General features: G+C 37.8%; 1 protein-coding gene across 1 annotated transcript; it reads right to left on the minus strand.

Moving 5' to 3' along the window:
* nrp1b (neuropilin 1b) lies at nucleotides 1–25,089 on the minus strand. The gene is made up of 17 exons (XM_081374228.1): nucleotides 24,598–25,089; nucleotides 23,375–23,552; nucleotides 17,564–17,745; nucleotides 17,146–17,373; nucleotides 16,015–16,182; nucleotides 13,890–14,053; nucleotides 9,018–9,173; nucleotides 8,097–8,241; nucleotides 7,424–7,755; nucleotides 7,155–7,299; nucleotides 6,861–7,028; nucleotides 6,006–6,050; nucleotides 4,700–4,846; nucleotides 4,214–4,569; nucleotides 4,040–4,136; nucleotides 3,481–3,525; nucleotides 1–2,840 (listed from the first exon to the last, which is right to left on the minus strand). Exons 1-17 carry the CDS (start codon nucleotides 24,656–24,658, stop codon nucleotides 2,572–2,574), a joined length of 2,886 nt encoding a protein of 961 aa, XP_081230354.1. The 5' UTR covers nucleotides 24,659–25,089; the 3' UTR covers nucleotides 1–2,571.
* Nucleotides 25,090–25,144: the final 55 nt, after the last annotated feature.

Consider the following 25,144-nt stretch of genomic DNA (forward strand, 5'->3'; position numbering starts at 1 on the left):
GGGTGAGCTATCCCTTTAAGTGTAATTAAAAAACATATAAAGATGCAATCAAACAGTGTGTATACATGAATTCACATAGTTTCCCGATATGGAGACAGTTATTTAAAACAAAATCTTTATAAAAACTTTATTTACTTCGCTCTTTGGAATGTTGTTGTCATTGAGAAATCCATAAATCTGAATAAATTTGACAATTGAATTAGTTGATGCAAATTGGAAAAGAGCCACTAGACAGATTGGACTTTATAACATCTAAACTTCAAGTGAAATTGAGTTTTCTTGTGAGAGTAAAAGCAAGTTGAGTGTCACTTCAGCTCCTCTGGACACAAAAACAACTATTACAATTAAGAAAAATACCATTTCATTTTAAATAGCATTAAAAAAGTGAGTTGTTACACTGACAGTTGGATTTCTCCTTACTATTTAAAGTAGTTAACACTTTTATTACTATCTAAATCTTTCATTAAATATAATTCTCAGTGCAAAATGACATGCGTTGATTCATTTGAGTGGGAGATAAGTTTCTGGGACCTCCTTCAAGCTGCTGAAGACGAACTGCATTTCTTCACTGTGTGTGAAATAGACCAAGATGCCTTTGTCAGCACTTGTGTCATCTCGTCTTTCTTGTCCTGCCAGTGCTTAAGAGCACGGATCAGTTTGTGCCTTTCACGTCCTTCAAATCTAATTAATTTCCTTAGGGAGATGCTTCTACATTAGCGCTCTTAGATGCTTCATTTGCTTTGTCTCCGCTTCCATTGCCAGACGTTCCCAGAGTGAGCGTCTCCGGATCGGGAGGGGTCCAGTCTAGGAGACACTATTTTCACAGATGGTTCGCAGACATTGAAATATGACGTCACTCAATACCATGACAACACAAGTTTACAGACATATGTCATATGGGCAGCTGAAAGAAATAACGATTTCCACATTACTATTCCATTGTTTAAAAAAGCATTGACCCAAGAAATGTCTTCTTCTGACCTGTTGTTTTACAATATATAGAGTGAGGATGGATCAAATAAAGTGGTCAAATCTCTTCGCTATTTAACATTGAGATAGATTGAGATTGCTGCAGTGATGATGTATTTTTAGGCCAACCTGGAAGTTAGCATCACCCTAGTTCCCTCAACAAAAACTCAATAGGATTTTTCCACTGGCTTTCGGATTATTGTAGAAAATAAGCTCTGTTACCAGCAAAAGTTTTCATCATGACAGTATTCACAAATGAACACAAATCTGATGGATTTTGAAGCTTAAATACGATCGCTACAGGTAAAAAGCTAAACTTAGGCTATAAATCAACAACTTCACAAGACTTAAATGTCACCATCACTAAGCTTCTAACAACTCTTTCAGACACGTTCCCTAAAGTTTAAGTTAGAATAGTTTGCAAGAGCACTACTACATAAAAAAAGTTCACTATGTGAGTGAGTAGGGGAGTTCTCCTGTTCAGTACGATGAAGTTTTATGTCCCCGACAACCACTGTAGTCCCATTTAGCCACTTTTTAGCAACCGCCTTTTTCAAGACTGATACATTTTATGTTGTAGAATAAAACGTGCAAACATCTTGAGCTTGTGTTCACCACAGACCTTATTTCAACCAAAAACCATTAAAAAAAACCATTAAGCTGCATCCGAAATTACGTACTGAGTAGGTACTACGTTTGAATTTGAACTTACTTCACGACCATTTAAATAGTATGTTCTATTAGTATCAATATGGGTAGTATGACTGAAATTGGGACGTACAACATCCGCCTCGTTGTTCCTGTCACGTGATACCAGTTGCGTCGCTTCACTTCTATTCATAATTCCTCTCCGGTGGCTTCATGGGATAGTAACATGTATATCGAATGCGCAGTTCAGTATCTCGCCGGAAGTCGTAGGTCATCCGGGTACTTTTCAATTACTGTTTTTCAAATACTATGAATTTGGAAACACTACTCTGTTGGCGTACTGATTTTCACATACTATATAGTAAAGAAGTATTCGATTTCGGACGCAGCGATTGTCTTCAGGACAATTTTTGGTCTATGAAAACACATCATCCCTGCAGCACTCTATTAGATGTATTATTATGTATTTAAAACTTGACCTCTGACCTGTGTCTGTGAACAGTTTGTGCTCAAGAGCAAACGACTGTCTGTCTAAGGGCAGGAGTCCATGTGTGAAAAGGCAACAAAAACACGTTTAAAGGCACCATTGGAATGAAGTGTGAGTTAACAACTGAACAAACACGTCTCCAAACATAAACGAGCACAATAAACACTAAAAAACCCAGTTGTGTGTACAGCTCTGAAAAACGGGTTTGTAGAAAAAGATATCCAACTGTGTGAGAGGATACATAGTTTTGTCTTGGTCTCATCACCAGCAACAAAATGTACAAACAAGTAGACAATCATCGTCTGGCTGTACAATCTATACAAGGCGCCCTCTAGAGGCCAGTCCCTCGTCCTGCACGTCCTGAGAATAACGCTCAGTCCCGACCTTGAGAAACGTCGCAATAACGTTCTAAAAACGTTCCTCCAACATCGTCCGGCAAATGATTCCTGGGTTCGTCCAGCAATTCCTCATGCCTCTGTGTAAGATTTCTGTGCACTAAGTTTTTCTTTCTTTAGTTTGACTCCGTCCACCAGCTCAAAGTTGTAGTTCTCCAGAGCGGAGAGGTTCCTGTTTGTAGTGTGAGCGCAGGCGCAGTAGAACAGCACCCCGCACACGGCACCCAGCAGGACTCCCACAGCGCTCATCACGATGATGGTGATCAAGATGGGGTCTAAACTCTTCAGCATGGAGCCGCGACCAAAACTCCACAAGGTGTTATCAGACCCCTCACAGTTCACTAGAGAGAGAGAAAGACAGAGACAGACTGAGCAAAACCTGCATCGGTAAACAAGCTCAATTATATTATATAAGAGATCATTCACAGTCAGCTGGTCATTATGGCAAAATAATGGCGATCAGGACCCTGAAGTAGGAATGGAATTATATAGTTTAGCGGTCATTATACCAAAATATTTGATTGCAGAATGCCAAGGGTGATTTCAAAGCTGCCAAACAACAACAACAAAAAATCGCGATTTATATCTAAACATCCTTGAAAAAAGATCATGTATCAAAAAAAAAAAAAAATTATATATATATATATATATATATATAAATAATTCAAGATATATTCTTCTGAAAACATATACATATATATATATATATATATATAAATATATATATATAAAATGACTTGTTTTCAGAGAATATATCTTGAATTATTTTTCTTATGCTATTAGCAATTAAGGTTTAAATGTGTATAAGTAAAACAAATTTTAGGGATGTTTATGCTTAAAACATGAAAAATAATTTGCTATTGGCTTAACATCTTAAACAATTTTGTAAAGGTAAAAGTATCATTTTTTTTTCAGTGTAGAGAGAATTTTAATCATGAAATTGGGTTTTTATTATAATGCTTTTCTAATAAAAAGTCTTACCGATCTCATCAACTTCATCTTCATCACCTTCTTGATTCTCTGGGTCTGAAACACAAACACAAACACATTTAATCAAGGAGATGAATTCTCATTCAGAATCCTCAGAGATATTTTCAACATTTAAATGTTAAAAAACTGTCATCGTTTTTGGTTGGTTTGGTCAAAGGTAGAAACGCTTAATTCGAATTTTTTGTAAAATGCCTATGAAGGAAATTAATGAATCTGGACTTAAAGGGATAGTTCAAAGAATAATAAAAATTTGACCATGATCAATCATCACCCTCATGCCGTTACAAACCTGTATGACTTTCTTTCCTCTGTGGAACATAAAATAATATTGGTAGACAAACAGCTTTGGTTCCCGTTAAATGGACAAAAATACAATGAAAGACAGTGGGAACCGAAACCGTTTGGTTTCAAACATTCTTTAAAATATTTTCTTTTATGTTCTGCAGAAGAAAGAAATGTATACAGGTTTGGAACACCATGAAGATGAGTAAATGATGACAGAATTTTCATTTTTTGATGGCCAAACAAAAAAGGGAGGGGCTTAACATACCCTTGCACTCTTCAGGATTCACTTCAGCCAGTATCTTTATATCATCCAGTGAGATGAAACTAGATTCTGTAGGATCCACTTGGGCCTCGATGATCACCTACCATGCAAACACAGGAAGAGAATTAGTATTATGCTGTAATAATGATATTTGACTCATAAAGTGGGCATCGGTACCTGATAAGGTGTGTCGGCACTGGGGATCACAACTCTTCCTTCCCTCCATCTGCTTTTGAAGTGTCCGCTCACAGAGCGGATCAGAAGCTCAGAGTCCTCTCTCTCCTCCTCCTCATCCTCCAGATCTTCTCGCTCTATCTTCTGTTTGATGTTCAGAGTTCCCGTGTGTTTCTCAGAGAAGTGGTACCAGAAAGACATGCACAGATCTGAATCTGGAGCCGTGACCGGCAAACTGGCCAGCCTCGCCACCCTTCCTTTTCTCGCCAGCTCTTCATCTGTTTCCATATCGGCCTTTCTTTCGATCTCAATCTGTGCATTTCTGTTAGAAGCTGCGTAAATGAAGTTGTGAGGCATTCCTGAAACAGAGGAGAGGAGTGCATCTGTTTATTCAATTACTCCCTCTCCCCGCAGTCGCGGCAAATAAGTATTTTATCTCAATCTTTTGCATTTAGGAATTTATTAATCTAAATTTAAGCCATCTCTTACCTGTGTGGTCCAGATTAGGCAGTTTGTGATCAGCGTGTTTGCTGTTGTTGTTTATATGCCATTCGGCTCCTTCGCCACCTTCTTGACTCCACCCACAGTAGGAAGGGTTATCAGCCCAGCCAAAGTCACAGGCAAACCAGATGTATGCTAAACAGAAACACAAACAACACTGAATCGACCTTATAGTCCTCCGTTCTGATATTGCTTTCCACTCAACCCACTTTCAGTTGTTTTGCTAATTTAGTCAAAGCTGTATCGTACTGAACACCCACTATGCTTTTTGGACTGGCAGTAGCTTATTAGTCAAAGCTTTGGGCATGTATTCAAGAGGTTATATAGGCTTAAACCCCAGAGGGGAGTGAAGTGACAATAGTTCCTCTAGTAAAATCTGCTAAATCACCAGAAACCATTGGCCAATCTAGATAGCACATTCCCCCCATGACTCTGGCTGCAGTAAATCTCATGTTCTTGTATAGAAAGGTAGTTTCTAGGAACCATGAAATTTTCACATCCAATGTTTTCTGTGGTGTTGCTGTTTTAAATATTTTATGTTAGGTACCTTAACAATAGCAAAGCAAAATATAAATTAAGTATTGAATCACACACACACACACACACACACACACACACACACACACACACACACACACACACACACACACACACACACACTTTTATGCTTAAAATCAGAAAAACATGTAAACCTCATGATCTATTTTAGAAATCATGAACTTTTCACAACCGATGTGTTTCTGTGATGCCGATATTTATCAGTGTAATTTAGTCATCCTGAAGGTGACAGTAAGAACAATCTGCCATCAATGTGTTTGAAACCCTGTACCCAGAATTCACATAATTCAGTTCAACAGCTGCAGATTATATCATGTAATTATGCGGCACTACACTTGAGGGCAGTAGAGATTTTGTTGTGTGCTCTACATGGAAAATGCCAAAGATTATGTTTCAATGTCCTGAAAAATCAGGTCCTCCCTCAAAATAGGGTCTCCAACAACCATCAGTTCACAGTTACACTAAGTATAAACAAATTACATTAACTTACAATATGTATATAATTTCTCACTATACAGTGCATTATAAAACTAAATGGACATAATGTAATTTCTTTCACTTGATTAATAATAATAATTGTCAATACATGTAGGGTAAATGCATATGTGTAGTGTTAAAGCCAAGCTATCAGGCTACTTGGGCTAATATGTGTGCTATGCTAGTACGATAACTAAAATAAACATTAATGGTCATTTGAACATAGACTAGTTCAAATGACATGAGAGAAGTTTCTCACCAGGTACTGCTTCCATGTCCAGAAATGGCTCTGCTACTGCAGTTTCTATGGAAAACAAATAGCAGAAAATGCTATCAAAGTCAAAGCGAAAATACAGACTGGTTTAATTCCATTTGTAAATTCTGTGCGTTTACGTATTTGTTTCATGTTAAGTCTCTGGGTCTCTTGTGCAGAAAGCCCTTAAATGGAGATAGTTTTGGTGTGCTTTATGCAAATGACTAACTTCAAAAACATCGCTCAATACTCCAAACTCATTAACATTAGAACGAGGTTAAGAACAAATCATGTGCGTATACGAGTGTTGTGAATTAGCTATACGATTAGCTATAAATATGATGCCGTTATTAATTAATGAGACATTGTCTTTGTGTGTGTTTTAGATGATAAACGCGTATTTGTGTGTTTGGATAATCTTATAGGTCACATAGTCTACGTCTTTGTTTTTGTGTAACCTATGGTTCATAGCATGTTACTGTTTTGCTAGGCGTATGTAACCTGCTGGGTCGTAGTTGGTGTGTGTTTCACTGTGTGGGTGTTTGTTTTTGTAACCTTTAGGGTCATAGTCTGTCTCTTTGTGGATGTTTTGGAGGTTTTGCTCTCCTAGTGGAGAACTAAATGTCCCACAGTGATAGTAAAACCTGAAATTACCAACATTATTGGGACCTCCCAACAGTCCTTATTATGAAAACAACATAGTAAAGAGAGTAAATAATGTCTTAATTAAAATCTAAAAATACCATAATGTTTCTCTAAGGAGTTGGGGTAGTGTTATGGTTTAGCCAACATAATTAGCTCAATATAAAAATGATAGATGTTAATGATATAACATATAAGTGTAAAGTATGTGTCTCTAACCGGTTGTGTCATAGTCTGTCACTGCTTCGCTATGGCAGTTGCCGTCATCATCGCAACTCTCCGCTGTCGGTGGAATAATGGTGCTTGTTGGAATATTCCCTAGAGCGCTGGTGACGGTAGCTACTGTAGTTTCCATGGTGGTGGTGAGGGGAAGAGGTGTTGTGGGCTCTGAAAAGCAATTTATTTTAGGTAAATGAATTATACATCATTTAAAAATCTTCTTGATATGTATTAGGGAGCCTGAGAACGGGATTGCTGTGAGCTCTGTGACTGGGTTGGTTTGGTGTCACTCACCTTGCAGGTCACACCCTAAAACCTCCAGCCTCAACCCTATGCCGTCAGGAGAGCCACGCTCAGGGTACACACGCAGGAAACGCATCAGCACTGGATCAAAAGTACGAACTTCTGGTGTGTCATGGTTCTGATTTCCCATAAACACCTGGATGGGTGAAAATAATACCGTTTTTAGTTTTGTGTCTGTCCAGTTAAATGAAAGAAAAAGAAAAATGGCATTTTTTTCTTGCTCTAAAGGGACATTCACCCCAAGGATGATAAAGCAATACCTTCGCTCTGTTGCTGTTCTCCTCCTGTATGTTACTCCAGTCTGTTCCAGTCGTGCTGTATGTAACTTTGAAGCGCTTGATGAAAATATTCACGTCTCTGTATTTCCCGCCCTGCAGAATGAGACCCGTTACCATCCGCTGTGCCCCCAGATCGATCTCCAGTGATTGGTTCTTCACGGGACCCTGCGGGTGAGCGACCACCCAGCCCGTTCTGCCGGTCAGCAGCCGGGCCTGTTCAGGGAGCCAGCCCCTCTCTGCCGATGGCCACACTGAGATCTGAGAGTCCGAAATCTGACCCGAAACCATCCCTAACATACTGGAGCATTGAGAATCTGAGAGAAGGAGAGAGAGAGAGACAGAGAATGTGAGCTACCCTCATGAAAGAAGCACCAATATTCTGAACCATGGGAAACGGACATACAGGCTACTTCGTCTGACTCTAGCTGTCAGAAATGGTGAGGATTTATTAAAATAAACACACACACACACGCAGGTGGCACCTCTTGATGTCAGTATTAGGTGTCTGTGAATAAAGAGGGGAGTCATTCTGTAATGATCTCACATGGAGCGAGTGAATCTGGGGGAATTATGAGTGACTCAGTGCTGTAAACCACTGCTGGGATTTCATAGTGATGTCATGGCTGAAACTCAGTGTATGTGTGTGACGGGATACCTGATATTTTACAGCCGTACACTTCGAAACGCATGCAGATCCCCTGTTCCCAGGTCATAGGTCGTATCCGTAGGTAACGGGTGAGGGTGGGTTTGGGTAGCATGACGCGTACCTCATCCGTGGGATTTTTATTTCCATGGAACACCTGAGAAAAAGAGAGATGACACATGTGTCACTTTCCTTCCTTTTTCCTCTGCTTTTCTTAACCAATGTTCGATTTCAAAGCGTTTTACACACAATATTGCCAAATCATCAATCAATAAAACAAAGATAGAAAATGTGCAAGTAATATTAATTAAAGCAATAACAATACATATAAAATAAAAACAATAAACAAAATATATGATCATTTTTAATCAAATCAAATAAAAACAGGAAAATAAAATATATAAAACACTATATCAAAATCTCTTATGCTCAACAAGGCTGCAGTTTTATTTTCCAAAAATACAGTAAAAACAGCAATATTGTGAAATATTGTTACAACTTAAAATATCTGTTTTCTATGTAATTAATTCCTGTGATGCAAAGCTGAATTTTCAGCATCATTACTCCAGTCTTCAGTGTCACATGATCCTTCAGAAATCATAATAATTTTTTATAATATATATATATATATATGACACATATATATATATATATATATATATATATATATATATATATATATATATATATATATATATATATATATATATATATATATATATATCATACTAATATGCTGATTTGGTGCTCAAAAAATACCTTTTTATCAATATTTTTATGGGAACCATGATATTTGAATTTAGATTTATTTGACATATATTTTTCGAACATTATAAATGTCTTTACTTCACTTTTAACCAATACATTCTTGCTGAATTAAAACTATTAATTTCTTAAGAAATAAAAAACCAAGCACATTAAATAAATACTCACCATCTGTTTGGTTTTGTCTTTTATGGTTATCCAGTCCTCTCCGTTTGAGCTCACATTGATCTTGTATGTTTTGACGTAGTATGATTTTTTTGTTTCCTTTGATATGGCACCTTGTGTTCCTATGGCTGTCACATACCGCAAAAAACCCAAGTCCACCTGCGAGAGACAGAAAAAGATCGTTAGAAAAGTGCTGTTACTCTCTAGTGAGTGTTTATATATGTGTGTATACATGTATGTGGGTTGTTTTGGACTCTGTGTTGGAGCAGTTGTCATGTAACTGCGAGTTAATCACAGTCAGACACACTGCACTGATTCACTGTCAGACCGTTAGTGTGATCTATGATGTGTTCACTGCATTGCACTGCTGCTATGCATTGCTATGCTGCTATGTCTGGACAGAGAGGCTAAAAGCTTAACACGATTTACCAAAGTAGGACATGTTCCTGGATCAGCGTCCTTGTTGCTCATTGTACAACATTCCTAAAATCCCAAACAATCAGGATTTTAGGCTTATGGCTGGGATTCTCTCTGTGCGTGCACACACACACACACACACACACACACACACACACACACACACACACACACACACACACACACACACACACACACACACACACACACACACATATTGATGCTCCTATCATTATGAGGACAAGTTGAAATCTCGTAATTACGGTAATTATGACATGATCGTGCGATTATATTGAGCTAATGTCATTTACTAGCCCCTAACCATAAACCTACCCCTAAACCTACCCATTAAAGAAAACGTTCTGCATTTAGTATGTTTATTTTGTGTTTTGAATTAGAAGGACATCAGCATGTCCCCAATAATGCAGAGGGCAAGGCCTAAAGCATTTATACACACTACAGTAGGAGTTTAGTCCTTATAATGTAGGTCAAACCAGTACACACACGCACGCACACACGCACACGCACACACACACACACACACACACACACACACACACACACACACACACACACACACACACACACACACACACACACACACACACAGTAAGTAAAGTACAGCACAAGCAGCTATGTAAATATGGTTCAATTACAGCCAGAAAATTGCTGGAAGAAACATGAGGTTCCCACTGTAAAACTATGACTTCAACTACACCTTGAACAAATTAGACACAATCAAATTTATACAATTTGACAAGACTTGGCAGACACTTGTTCGAATTAAACAGTTCTCATTTTATTTGATTTGATATTTTATATTATCTATAGATCTTGTTGTAAAAAAGGTCAGGTAATCAAAAGCTTAGGTCAGGTAATCAAACGACCGAACTGAACTTTCTAATCTCATTTCTAGTGTGTGAAACAAAACTTTTGCCACTTACTCTGTCATAATCTGAATCACTTACAACAACAATAACTGTCCAATGAAACCAAACACACACTCGTCATTTTAGATGCATCTATCATGGTCTTATATTGTGTTTCAGGTTCCGAGAATCTCCATTTCCTTCCCTTCTCAAAAATTGCAAGAAGTCTGTTCTAAGGGTTTAGTGACCTTCAATAACCTTACAGTAACAATGATCACATATAACACTAAAACACGGTCACAGATCCAGAAATGTTGACACATGCTCTGGGCCAGGATGACAAATCATGTTGTCGTGGAGCAATTCCTGCATTAAATCTAGCCTGTCAGTTATTGTCTGTCTCTCGAGTGCCTCTGTGTGCGTGACTCTTGAGATAAATTAAACTCAACTGACGCAACAGAAGTGTGCATAAATAGCCTATTGAGAGAGTTTGGCTCAATACAAGCATTCCTGGCACAAAAGTTCACATCTCTCTCCCACTGATTTCCACCCAAGTCTGAGTGAGCAGATGCTGCCATCTCTTTCTCTCTCGCTCTCGGTCTCTCTCTCAACAGGAAGGTATTATGAGGCTAATTGCTTTTCAATATTGTGCCGTATCAGAAGCCTTCGACCTGCCAACTGGAGCCAGTCATGCTAACAAGCTGAAACAAGTGTTAACAACCTTTAGCGAGGGAACAATGGCAGGGCAGAAGCAGAGCCCCTCAAATGCCAGGATCTAAGACAAACATGGACACATTTTGTAGAAAACAGGATATTGGTGGGTGCATGTGTGTGAGAGAGAAGTAAAGAATTTAAACAGGAAAGGGAAGAGGAATAAGGAAAAAGGAAGACGGCACTTTACTGACCCTCATGTTGCTTTGCTTTCTTGGGATAGTTGCCATACTGAGGCCAAAAGACAAGACATAGTTTGATTCAAAAGTGCCCCAGGACAAGGATCACTTGTTCAAAGGCAGGAATATGAAGACGTTGGACAGGGAAGACAGATGGGTTGAGAGAAGAAAGAGGCCATCTAAGGGGAAAATGGAGCAGCAATTTCTGAAAAAAACTTTGACATTGCTTGCCAAATTCGCAGACACCCCTGCCACGGCAGTTTTGCCTCAATTCACACATCCGTTGTGCTTGTTACCGACAAGGTGATGACTCAAACAGCAATTCAACATTCTTATGACACCCGGCTGAGTAGTAAGGTTAACAGTATAGTTTACCCAAACATAAATATTCTGCCCTTTGTCTTTGTCTCACCCTCTTGTCATTTGATTTTTTTTTCTTCTGTGAACTGCCAAAAGAATATGTCTAGGTTGCCTTTCCTTACAATTAAGGTTGGGGACCAGTTGCTGTAAGCTCTGAAAAGAACTACATTTTTTGTATGCACTATGTAACTTTGTTCAAAAGTATATATATATATATATATATATAGATTCAGAATTAAATTAATCAAAAGTGACCATACAGAAATTTGTTATAAAAAGTTTATATTTAAAACAAATGCTGTTTTTTGAACTTTCGATTTATCAAAGAATCCTGAAAAAGTGTTCAATGGTTACCAGAAAAATATTCAGCAGCTCAACTGTTCAACATTGATAATAATAAGAAATGTTTCTTGAGCACCAAATCATTATATTAGACTGATTTCTGAAGGAAGTCTGGAGTAATTCAGCTTTGCCATCAGAAGATTAAGCTACTTTTAAAAATATATAAAATAGAAAAAAGGTATTCAAATTATAATAATATTTCACACATGTAAACTTGATTATAGTCTTAAATATCAAACATATAACTTGATATACTTAATAGTCAAAATCTTAGGCTCATGCTCAAAGGAAAGCAAAGACCTTTAAATATTAGTTCACTTCTCACTCCTGCTGCTAAAAAAGAAATCTGTGCTTGAACATCTTGTTCAGATATAGAGCTCTTTCTCTCTCTCTCTGTCTGTCTGTGTCAGAATGAAATGTGTTGTCCAGATGTGAGTATGTTTTTCTGGTAACGTCAGAAACGCTGGCCTACTGTCAGAGCAAGCACTCCAAAAATGTACTCTTTCAGAGAGGAAACCCTTCCTGCGTGTGCACTGCTGTGAGAATGACAACATGTCAATCAAATTCATTGTAGAAATAAAGAGGCAGGAAAACCCCTTTGTATATGTATGAGTGTGTCCAACTAAAGTGATAATGCAGGATAAAATGTATCACTTACAAAAATATTAAGCAGCACAACTGTCTTAAAAATTGATAATAATAAGAAATGTTTCTTGAGAAACAAATTAGCATATTATAATGAAAAGATTATGTGAAAATTCAGCTTTGCCGTCGCAAGAATAAATTACATTTTAAACTATATTAAAATAGGAAACTTATTTTAAATTGTAGTAATATTTAACAATATTACTGTCTGTTTTATGGTGTTTTTGATCAAATAAATGCAGCCTAACATGTATGTGTGTGTGTGTGTATATAATATATATTTAAATACACACACAAAATTGATTAATATATATATATATATATATATATATATATATATATATATATATATATATATACACAAAACTTATTAAATTATATATATATATATATATATATATATATATATATATATATATATATATATATATATATATATATATATATATATATATATATATATACACACACACACACACAAAATGTATTACATTTATATATTTATATATATATATATATATATATATATATATATATATATATAATGTAAGCAATAAGGTACGAGAGGCTGTGCTGTATCGTGAATAAGTCCTTCAGCCGTGACTTATTCACGTGTAGCACAGCCTCTCGTACCTTATTGCTTTATAAAATGGTTACCACACAATACAAATATTAAAGCCGAAAAATATGTATCTATGCAACTTTCATGAAGTAAAATCACTAAAAGCCTTCCTTCCGCTGGAAAAAATAGTCCCTGACTGTAAACGGCAACAGAAGTTACATACATTGTTTCGCCAATAGATAGCGGCAAAGACTGTCTTAATGAGTGAGTCAGTCAGTAGTCAAGACTTTTACATCGAAAGGACTCAAACGTGTGATCACGGAGAAGGAAAACGCAACTGACAAATGACTAGGGCACCGGAGAACTAACCGTTTTATAAATGTATATATATATGTGGTTTAATATTAATTTAATGGATTAATACTGAGTGTTGACTTTGATCTAATGCCCAATTTGTAGATGTTTTGAGTCTGGCCAATGACATGTCTCTATCCCATCTCCCCCTCTCTTTTTCAAGATGCTGTCTACTGTCCACTACAAAGCCAAAAATAAACAGCAGGTTTATTAAGGAAACTCTTTAAGGTCAAACACAAGTACACACCCAAGACCGGCAAGCACTGTTTTCACCTTCTTATATAATCTTTTAATTATTTTTAAATATTTTGTCTATGTCCACATCCGTGTGTGCATGTGTGACTTTCCACGTGTAAAGGTCATGTATTGTTGTCTGGTAAAATGAAACAGTCTTTCCCTATAAAATTAGAGAGTGTGTGTGTGTGTGTGTTTGTACCTGTATCCACTCCCGAGCAGAATCCTCCGATGGCGTCCAGCCGTTGTCGGGGTAATGCAGTCTGGAGCGCAGTGGAGACCAGCTGGGATTATACTGTGATGATGCAGTTATCATGTCTTCTGTGATTTCACCGCTTTCCATCCCTAAAGGAGACATGCACTCACCTACACTCACACACATACATACAAAAAGATGTACTGTGAGCAGCAGTGTCGTGTTTTTGCAGTTATAAACAGCAGATCATAAAATTTAAACTGACTTTTGAGGAAATTTGAAGTGGACCACACCATCTGACAGGCTCATTTATTTTGAATCTGATACAATCGTGTGTGTGTGAGAGAGAGAGTGAGAGAGTGTGTGTCCGATTTGCGCTCTTCTCACAATAGGAAGTTAATATTAGCCTTTCATGTTTGGCCTCAGATGTAGTGACCCACGTGACCCTCCTGCCCTGTGTGGCCGTGTGATGAAGATTAATTATAAACGGACAGCCTCTTTGCACTTTATTACACTGAACTGAAAGCACACACATACACAATTTTGTGAAGTGTATCTGAGCTGGGTTCAGGTCTCAATGGATCATGGGTGTTTCCTCAGTGCCATCAAGCACATTATTGCCACATTATTGCTAACAGTCTCAGTTAGTGTGTGACTCTCTGAAAACATGATGGATGGGTTTAATAAAAGCCCCAGACTGAGTGAGCTGAGAGCCAGAGAAATATCAGCAGTTCCCATGTCATTCTCATCTTTACATTGACCAGAGATAAATAAAAAATAATATAAAAAATTAAATTAAATAAACTGCATGTATAAAATGTTACAATTATGTCCTGCAATGAACATTTTAATTTCATGTTATTTGAAATCAAAGTTCTAAAAGAGATTCTGGTTATACAAAACCCTGGCTTTTCACACCTTTTTTGAACCCAAATTTTGGGTTTTAGCATGCGCTTATACACAACATGGCAAGGTAATAAGTACAATTTAACTTCTAGCTACATTTCCCACAATTATTTTAATTTAAAATGAAATGAAATATTTCATTTTAAACTTCATTTTCCTTTTAAAATCGGCATGGCACAGAAGTTGAGATCTTTCTTCCCTATTGTGACGTATATTCGAGCGAAACAGCTTCTCGAACAAGAAAAATGCAATTGATTTTGTCTATCGAGAATAAATTAGATGGTTTGACTGTTGCTGTGATGTCATGTGAGTGACAGGTTGTCCCGCCCTCACGCCAGTAAACACATCATCAGTGAGGAGAAGAGATATCGCTGCAAGAGGGAGGGGAAGTTAATTTGACAAAAGATTAGAGCACATGAATAAAAAAAAATCTGATAAATTATTTATAATAAATACTGCAATATTCCATAAAAAACAAGAATTGTCCATTTTGATTTCATGGTGACTTTAATTGATGAACTAACTCTTTTTGGATGAACTAACCCTTTAAAGTAGTTCAGTGTCTTACTTTTCCCATAAAGCAATGCAAATGAGTCTTTCTATGACAGCATGTGCTTAATGTATGAAACAAGCTTTCCTCAGTGATTCAAAGCCCTGAAACTAATCTGCAAAAACAATTTTCACTAAGGTGCAGTCCTATTAGCGAAATTTCATGGGCAAAAAGGGGTCTATTGTCTAATGTCAGTAGTGTAGCGATGTATGAAGCAGAACCCACAAAGAAGTCACTTTCAAACCAAGCAGCTTTCTTTTGGTCAACGCCGCAAACTAAATATTTCGCCCTCATAAATGCTTTATGTCGATTGAAAAAAAATAATAAAAGAGGTTTAAAATCATAATAAAGCCTTATGAGCACAGTAATAGCAGTGTTTAATCAGAGAGAGGTGGAAAAAAGCAGTCCAAGAGTTCTTGAAAAAACATAATAAATATAAAAATTATTTATAAAATGTACAAAATGAACGCTTTTAAATGAAACTGAAGAGGCCTCATTTACAAAATGTTGCGTAGAAATTCCGCTACATTTGATCTTACGGTCATTTCTCAAATGTGTGCCACCTAATAAATGTCATTAACATAAAAGAGGCTTCGACTTTTAGTATACGCATATCTAAGATCAAATCTGTACGTTCACATGTTTTATGAATGAGGCCCAAGGTCTCACACTAACCTTGGCGATGCTGAGGTGGGTCTGGGCTGGTTCGGATGCTGTAATTTGCTGAAAAACCCTCCTTGGTGATGGCATTGTCTGTGTGGATGGTGAGAGAGAGAATGCCGGTGTACGAGATGACACGACTTGGTGGTCTGGAACCACAGTATCGACCAATATGAGGCCCCACTGAGAGAGAGAGAGAGAGAGAGAGAGAGAGAAATGGAGATTTAAGCAATTCAATTCACATCTCAATCGAAAACTCTGCCTTTCATCATGCAGTACAATTCTAATAACCATATACTGAGCTATAATGATTGAGTTTTGTGTGTGTGTGTGTGTGTGTTTATGTGTGTCTGTCTTTGGCTGTTCTGTTGTCTGTCGATATTTTCTAAAAAAGCTTTTCCTCCGGCTCTAAAGATTTACTTCAAGCGAAATTGAATAACAAACTAGCGTGACGTTATTTCGAACAAAATCGGGCTAAAACGAAGTTCGTTTGGAGTTTGTTTCGGGAGTTCAAAACAGCTTGCCAAAGCAAACTTTCCATAAAAGTTTGCTCTGGCTGGTAAACACCTTCGAACCACCATTGGTCAGTGAGGATTACGTAATAGGTAGGTGTGTTCTGAGGCATTTACGTACACAAGTAAAAACATGAACACACTGGAGAGCTGCTTTATAGTAGAAATTGAAGTTGTAAAGCTTTCCAGTAGCTCAAACAGTAGAGCGCTGGCGCTTCCAACGCCAAGGTCATTGGTTCGCTTTAAAGCAGTCTATTGTATAAAGTGCTATATAAATAAACGTGACGTGACTGGACTGGAGCGCTGATTGCAGAGCTCGTGCAAACATATCCACATCGCTATGATCAAATGCTTTCTTAACTGTTGTTTTCTCATTACTGTCATTTTTGTTGTGTGTTTATATTGTTATAGAGAGGAAAGCGCAGCACATATTTACATAAAGGATGTCCGCTAACAGTATATGGCTACAAAGGTATTTCGAATTTCTTTTTATCCCTAATCAAAGAACGGAAAAGAACTTTGCAGTGAGTGTATTGGGCCCTTAAGACTTTATGAACTTCCTGCTGCTCTCAGCATGAAGTCTAAAAGTTAGCACACTGTTTTTACCCTTAAATTTTTTTTTTCTCGTCTCTACCTGTATGATATCCATCCCATATCTCCAGATAGTCAAATCTGCAGACAGCCCCCACAGGTGCAGACGGGTCCGACTCCATATCGAAGCGCTGGAAGTCCAAGACGATCTCTGCCATCTTGGGTGCAAAGATGATGAAGGTGCACTCCAGGTTGTTTGGATAATTATCAGGGAATCCAGGGGTTTGGAATACTCCGTTTGGTTCAGTGAAGTTTCTGGAACATTCAGTACCTGCACGAAAACAAAAATTATCACTGAACCACCACTGGAACTGAACAGCATATGTCAGAGAATATAGTCATTTACATGCACTCATACATTACAAGAGAATCAATATTTTGATTAAAAGACATGTCTTTGTTTTTGTGTGTGAGCATGTGCATTATAAGATCTTTGACTGTGTGTGTTTGTTTTCTGGTACCTGTGCGGTGTATCTCATAGCGGATGCTGAATCCGGCTCCAGAGCTTTCATAGTCGGAGGTGAATTTGATGAGTAAAGAGTTTCCACTAGAGGTAATCGGAGATGGAGCGATTTTGCCGCAGAATCTCCCAGGAGAGGGAGCGTTCTCATCCACACCATCAAACACCTGTACAAAATCATACCTGCACACACACACACACACACATTATTGAAAATACTGTGCTTATGTGTTCTGTAATACTTTTACAAGTGATATAATGTAAAAAGTGTTCTGTGGTCTGTAATGGGCAATATAATATGATATGATATATGATATGAAGATAAATATGATAAAATAATAAACATATGGATATTCGTCATGCTTTGACTACATTCATAATCCCTTTAAAAAAAAAACCTTATAATCAGTTTCATGTTCTTGTCAATAACTGTAATACACTGATATAATGTACACAAATATAAAAAAATATGATACACAATTATTTATGTTTAATCCATAATGCATTTAACACCATATGTCAATTTCATTTAATACTGTTTTATATTCTTGATGTGACAATGAGTACATAATGTATTATGAATAACTTTGAAATGCCTTTATTATATATACGCTTATATAGTGTAACTGGAAACTCTGAGAATTCTTCCCCCTGGTTTTATATTGACTAACTTTTGCATGACTCATTTAGATTTATTTTGATGACTCCTACAGCATCAGCTCCAACAAAACCACCCGAAACATGAGGCATTTCCTGCTGACCTGACACTGGTTTTACACACAACACCCCCTCTGAGTACATTGGTGCTCTCTTGCTCTCCTGTAACCCAAGACACTGACGGTCAGTATGATCTCTGACCTCTCACCACGACACGACCCTCTGTGGGAGCCGAAGCGTGCTTCCTGCCATTCAGACAGATCGCTCCATCCCTGGACTCAAGTTAGACTGATGATCTGGGTAATTTAATGAATCATTTACTTTATAACAGGAACCCTGGTAGGAAAAGGTGTCCCAGCTTCTTGAAGAAATGTATATTTTTCTAGGCTTCTGAATAAAATACCTGAAGAAATTTGTTAATTCAATTAGTTCTTTTCAATTGAATTAACATGATTTAATACAAAAAAAGGACTCAAATAGATTAATTTCAATTAATCGCATCTAACATAAACGTTTGTTAATATATCACGTGTTAGAGTTGTCAAAAAGTACAGGCGACTTGGTACCAAGTCAGTATTAAAATTTAGAAAATGTGACGCTTTGAGCGCTGTTGAGCGGAATCGTAAACACCTCTGATTGGCCATTGTCCTCACGCGCTTATCGGATATGTCTGTGATTGGCTACAATGATCAGCGCTTCAAAAACATAAATATACATCAATGACGCTCTTCATTGAGCGCTTACACAGATTCAGACGGGAGCGTTTGAAAGGAGGCGTCTATCAGAGGACCATTACTTTTTGACAACTCTAATATGTGTCTGATAAATTGAATGAGAGTTCAGTTCTACAGGGTGTTTTAACTGATAAGAGACAGAGAAACAGTGATTACAACAGAGCCTGCACTTTCTACTAAGACAGAAACTGTGTGTTTTTCTGCACAATGTCACAATGTCTGTTTTGGATACAAAAATATCCTGCTATTGAGCAAGACACACATGAGGATGTGAAATCTACTGATTTAGTGATTTATTGAGAGTAAAATAAACCAACAATGAAACTTCTGAACATTTTCAAGAGGAACAATGGCTCGGTTCTGGAGGTTTGCAGCTGTATTCAGTCCTCACATAAATGAGAATGGAGAATGAGGAAAATGCTAAAGTGTGAGAGTCTGATTATGTTTAAAAGTAAAACTCTGAGTGATAGTGGTGGAAAAATAAGGAATAAAACAACTCATTAAAACAATAGGTCATAACATTAAGTCATTCAAATCATGAAAATAAAATGGCGAATGCTTCTGGGTGTTGAGGGTGGCTGATATGTGGTCATTAGGGTGTTCTGAGTTGGGTTTTTTTTAACACGTTGCTATCCGGTTGCTAGGGTGTTCTGAGTTTTTTCTTAGCACATTGCCAGGATGGTATCATTCATAGCACAAATAGTGAAATGCCAATGTTTAATACTTAAGAGTTAGTAGTTTGTTTAAATCTCTAACACTACTTATGAGTAATAGTTATGGTGATGCTTGCCTTAGCAATAATGTGTGTGTGTGTGTGTGGTGGCTGTTCGGAAGGGTTGTTAAGAAGGAGGAGAGAGAGAAACAGGGTGTCATTAATGATTAATATGTGCAGAATTATTAAAGCATTCCCACACAACAAAGCCATTAATGATGAACATTATTTCAACTCCATAAGTGTGTGTGTAGAGGAAGTGAGAGGAATCAATCCTCATGAATGCTGCAGGAAAATACTTGTGTTTTCTCTCCTGGAACACACATCATAAAACGACAAGCAAAAATGAAATGGAAAACTGCATCTCTGTCTCTTATGAGGATGAAGGATATAGATGTGTGTGTGTGTGTGTGTGTGTGTGTTGTGCCACAGGAACATATGTGACTGATTTCACACTAATTACAGAGGCATTTGTAGGACCCCCATCTCCAACTTCTCCTTAGATAAGACAAGAATGCTCTAGAAACACACTAGATAAAACAAGTACACCACAACTACTGTAAACAAATCACGCTAGTCGAGCTCAATAAACTTTCACATGACAAAAAACGAACTATAACAGCAAGACTCCACGCTCCTGAACCCGAAACCAAAACATCTGATCTCCCAGCATGGATGTGCTCCTCTCTCTTTGGTCCTTCTCAATTAACATGGGACTTTATTTTACAGTTTTTTAGAACCTACGGCGCTTTATCAATGAGTACCTAAGAGAACCATTTTTAATGCTTTAGATTAATAATGCGTTCATACCATGTGGGAATTACTATAATTACAAGATGACAACTTGGAGATTCTACTCTGAGCTGTTCACATCCTCGGGCTCAGATATAATTTGTTTCCATGGCAACGCTCATAACGCCAAAATTGATCCATGTGCAGCTTTGTTGTTGATGACAGCAAAATAATGAAGTACTACTTTAATTCATCATACTAAGAATAAAGAAAGGGCACTAGATAACACTGGCTATAATAAAATGGCATATCAAATATGAATATGAATATGGTGTGCAATCTAACTACATTTAAAAGCTAAAGCCTTTAGCTTTATACAGCGTATACAGCGTTTTTGTCATCACAATGATCAAATCTGAGTTACAACTTTTAAGTTCAATGAAGACAGGAATGTTTTTTAGCCAGTCAGAAACTGTAAACGCAGCATCTCAAACATTCTCAAAGGATGCATGTGTTACCAGCTCTGCTCTGTTATATAATATGTTGAAATAAAAGGCTGTTAGATTGTCCGATGCGTTTGTTCTCTGCAGTGCAGCGCAGGAAGGAATGAATACCGTGTTTCGCTGTGGTCTCTTGGGCTTTTCCGCAGGGTTCGTTTAATAATGTTCACCATAAACTCTGCAGTTTTGCCACAGCTAAAAAACTGAAACCAGTCCAAAAACAACACAGCGGCATCTGGTCCAAGTTAAAGTGAAGTTCTGATTAACCTTCCAGTTCTGAGACTCACACTCATGGTAGTCTGTCCAAAACACACCAGACATTCCACAGCATGCATTGACAGTCACTCTCTTATTGTTGGCATCTGGCTTTAGCATTTTGAGGCAGAACATTTAAGCTCGCTGAATGTTTCTGAATGGAAAGGAACATTCTGGAAATCTGGGAGAAAATAAAGTAATACCAGTAACCAATGCTCAGGGTGAGCATGGTTGTTTTCAAATCTATCTGTCCAAATTACAGAGATGCAATATGTCTATATCTATGTCTCTCTTCCTGGCAGGTTTTTGTATTTCTTGTGAAGCATGGAAGCTTTCAAAGATCTCTGTTACAAGATTGATAAACATCTGCAGCTGGAATCTTGCACATTTATAATCCAAAACAAACACATCATGTGTGATTGAACATGTGGTTCATTTCTAACATGCTGAAACATTAGTCACTTAAACCCAACACCAAATTTGTTGACCTCCAGTCCAGAGGACAGAGTTTCTGTTACGAATGATGATTCAGCCTGATTCATCATTGAAGACTATTTAGATTCTTGTCTTTATATAGCCTATACAGTAGTTTTGAATTTTGATCTTTTTTAAATGTTTCTTAAACGAGGGATGGTTTTCAACCAAAAATGTATGCATAAAATGGAATACTAGAATACTGCTTTCAAACTTAAAGAGACACCCCAAAATGTATTTTATTTTACTCACCCTCATATCGTTCCAAACCTGTATGACTTTTTTTCTGTGCAACACAATTTTTTTTTTAAATGTCTCAGTATTTTTTTTTCCCGTCAATACAATGAAAGTCAGTTGGGTCCAAAGTTGTTTTGGATGCGAATGATTTTCATTGTATAGACAAAAATGGTTCACATATTTTTCAAAATATTTTCGTTTGTGTTCCACAGATGAAAGAAAGTCATAAAGGTTTGAAACGACGTATGATGGAGTAAATAATGATGGTGAACTATCCCTTTAAAACTTCTGATCAAATATTTTTCATACTGGATATAGAAGAATTTGAGTGCATTGTGGCGTGGGATACAGTTTTAATGTGCAATGTGTTGTGATTGCATACTGAACATTTTGAAAAAAAAGTAGTAGGACAATCTGACATTCTATTCACAAAAAGTAGAATATATAGAAACAGAATCTGCATATATGTATAGTATAATACTGCACACTTCAAAAATAGTATGCGTGGTATATAGCATGCCACACACAAACTAAATAAGATGAACTGAAAGAGAAAGGGATGGTCATGGTCTGTCTGTTGCTCTTTCATGCCCCCTCAGGGTCCAACAGCAGGGCATTCAGCATAAGGGTCTTTTCATTGGTCCCCTGACACTGAAATATAACCCAATAGTAAAGCCAAGCTTGTGTGACTGACAGCTGCTGATTTACGCCCCATTTATGAGCTGTTTACAATGACAGAGAGAGTCATCAAATCCATCTCATTTATGAGATTCAGTCCACACAAAGCCTTGTGAGTGTTTGAGTGCCGATGCTGTTAACTAAAACCACTGAAATGCGCCACAAGTCAATAACAAGCTCTGCCTCCAACCTCACTATCATTTAATGTCATTGTCTGTCAGCCTCCTCGTTAAGAAAACAATCAGCTTAATTACTCATGTGATGCTGGAAGCCTCATCAAACTGATGAAAATGAAACCATAAACAGAGCGTTCTCAGATCATATGTGCCTTTCACATTTTGACTCTTCGCATTCTTCTCATTCTGGGAGATTTCCTCTTGGGAAAACCATCCCCCCTTTTTTTCTCAGGAAAAACATCCCTCTGAGTGATAAATGCAGATCCATTATCACAGCCTTGGACGTTTGTTCTTAAACAGATCTAGTTCACCTACTAAATTTAGCTTCATAAATATGAAATATTTCATTTTCAACCAACAGGTGGCACACCTCAAGATCTGAGCGCCAACTGATCTGCTTTGAAACCAGGTAGATGTTTTGTGAGAACAGAGAGAGTAAAGTAGAAGACCACTTGTAGAAAATGAACTGGAGACGCAAGTTCTGGTTTCCTGTTCAACAAATCAATTGCCTAATCCAGTCTTTCCCAATTCAAGGCAGTAGAAGACTAGAAGTTATACGGATGCCAAGAAAACAGCTCACAAACAGACAAACAATCTGCTATCTATCATTTACGACACCCATTTTTTTTCAAGGACAGGAAGGTTGGTTAGACTTACTTGCATTCCCGACTTTCCAGGTCAAAATGCGGATTGAAGTTGATGAGGATCTTCTGCTGTGGATCAGGCGCCTGGATCAGCCAGGTGCATTGCTGGTTCACCGGGTATGCAGTCGGGTAACCAGGAGAGGTCACATACCCGGCCCTGGAGATAGTGATTTTCCCACCGCAGGGACTTTCTAAAAACCAGAGTTGCACATTTATCATTTTAAAAGGGTGTCATAACTAAAATCAGTCATCGTACTGTACATTAAATGCATCTCATATACTAGCCTACAGATAAGTACACAAAGGTAACACGACAACCATAATCAGTCATAGTACTGTACATTAAATGCATCTCATGTACTAGCCTACAGATAAGTACACAGAGGTAACACGGCAACCATAATGTCACACACAGAGCACTCTGATCTTACACGCTGTACGACAGACGATCGAACAGATCAGAGAATCGATTATGCGCCATGAAATCGATCAATATATCTGAGATGAATAAAACAGGCAGTGGACTAAGGGTCACTGTATATGGGTGTGCAGACGTGGTGGACAGATATGCCTCTGTGTCTGGGTGTTTGAGTCTGATAACACACACCCAACTCTCTCGCGAACACTCGTATACAACACACACACACACACACACACACACACACACACACACACGGAGCATCTTTCGTCCGTGCGCTACCATGAATTGACTAATCTAGTTGTTTTACACATATTACCAGATAAATAGCCTAGATAAATAAATAAGCAAACACAAATAACTGAAAAATGGAAATAAAAATACACAAATTAAGTCAATTTAAGAAAAATTAAGTAGGCTAAATACAAAACCAACATTAACAAAAAATGTCTAGGAAACATCTGAATTAACTGGATTTATTCATAAAAATAATATTATTAATTACACAATAAAACCTGTACATTAGTTTAAACCAAATTAATTTTAAGGGACAGATCAAATATATCCTTATTGTTCCCTTTTTACAGTGTAGAAACACACTGGTTTGAACTTATTTGTACAATTCATTTTGTAGGGTTGTGCGTAACGAATGATTTCTCCCTTCACCAAAATACGGTTTCTACTTGTTTCCCTTCTGAAACAGCAGTCCTACAGGTGAGCATCAACAACAAACGACAGTAATACACATAAGAGAGCTCTCCTGTACGCAGAGAACCCGTGCCGAACCGACACAATTAACACACCGATATCCAACTCACCCGTTAGAGCGCGAGCCACGGACAACCCCGTTAGAGTCACACAGAGCAGAAGCCAGTACATCCTCAAAGAAACCTGTTCAGTTATATCCTCAGGATTTCGTGTAATAATTATTTCTGAATCCACGCGCTAGTTAGCTGGAGAAAGATCCTGTCACTCAGACCCAGGGAACCGCTGTCTCCTCTTCTATTAGGTAAAGAAGAAGAAAGTCACAGCACTGTAAAGCGGGAGATTCTCACACAGTCAGTGCTGTTGCTGTTTGAATTTCATAATCCAAAGTCTAGAGAGGTTTGACAGCGCGTCCTCGGCTCGTTGGCAACGGGCTGTGTGCGCTTCTGCGGGCGCGCGGTCGGGTCACTCCCTTAAATGACTGATTTCCGCCCTCTCTGTCGCGCGTAGACGGGCACTGGTGGGTAAATTTAGCAGGTTCTCACTGGTGTGAAGGTGTCAGCATCCGATGTGAAGACTGTGGGTGTCAAAACTCTCGCAGCACTGGTTGCTCCCGTCCCTCCTACTTGAGAGAGAATGGGCAGGACTGGAAACGAGCAA

Source organism: Scardinius erythrophthalmus (assembly GCF_964197995.2).
Source record: "Scardinius erythrophthalmus genome assembly, chromosome: 9".
NCBI classification, from domain to species: Eukaryota; Metazoa; Chordata; class Actinopteri; order Cypriniformes; family Leuciscidae; genus Scardinius; species Scardinius erythrophthalmus.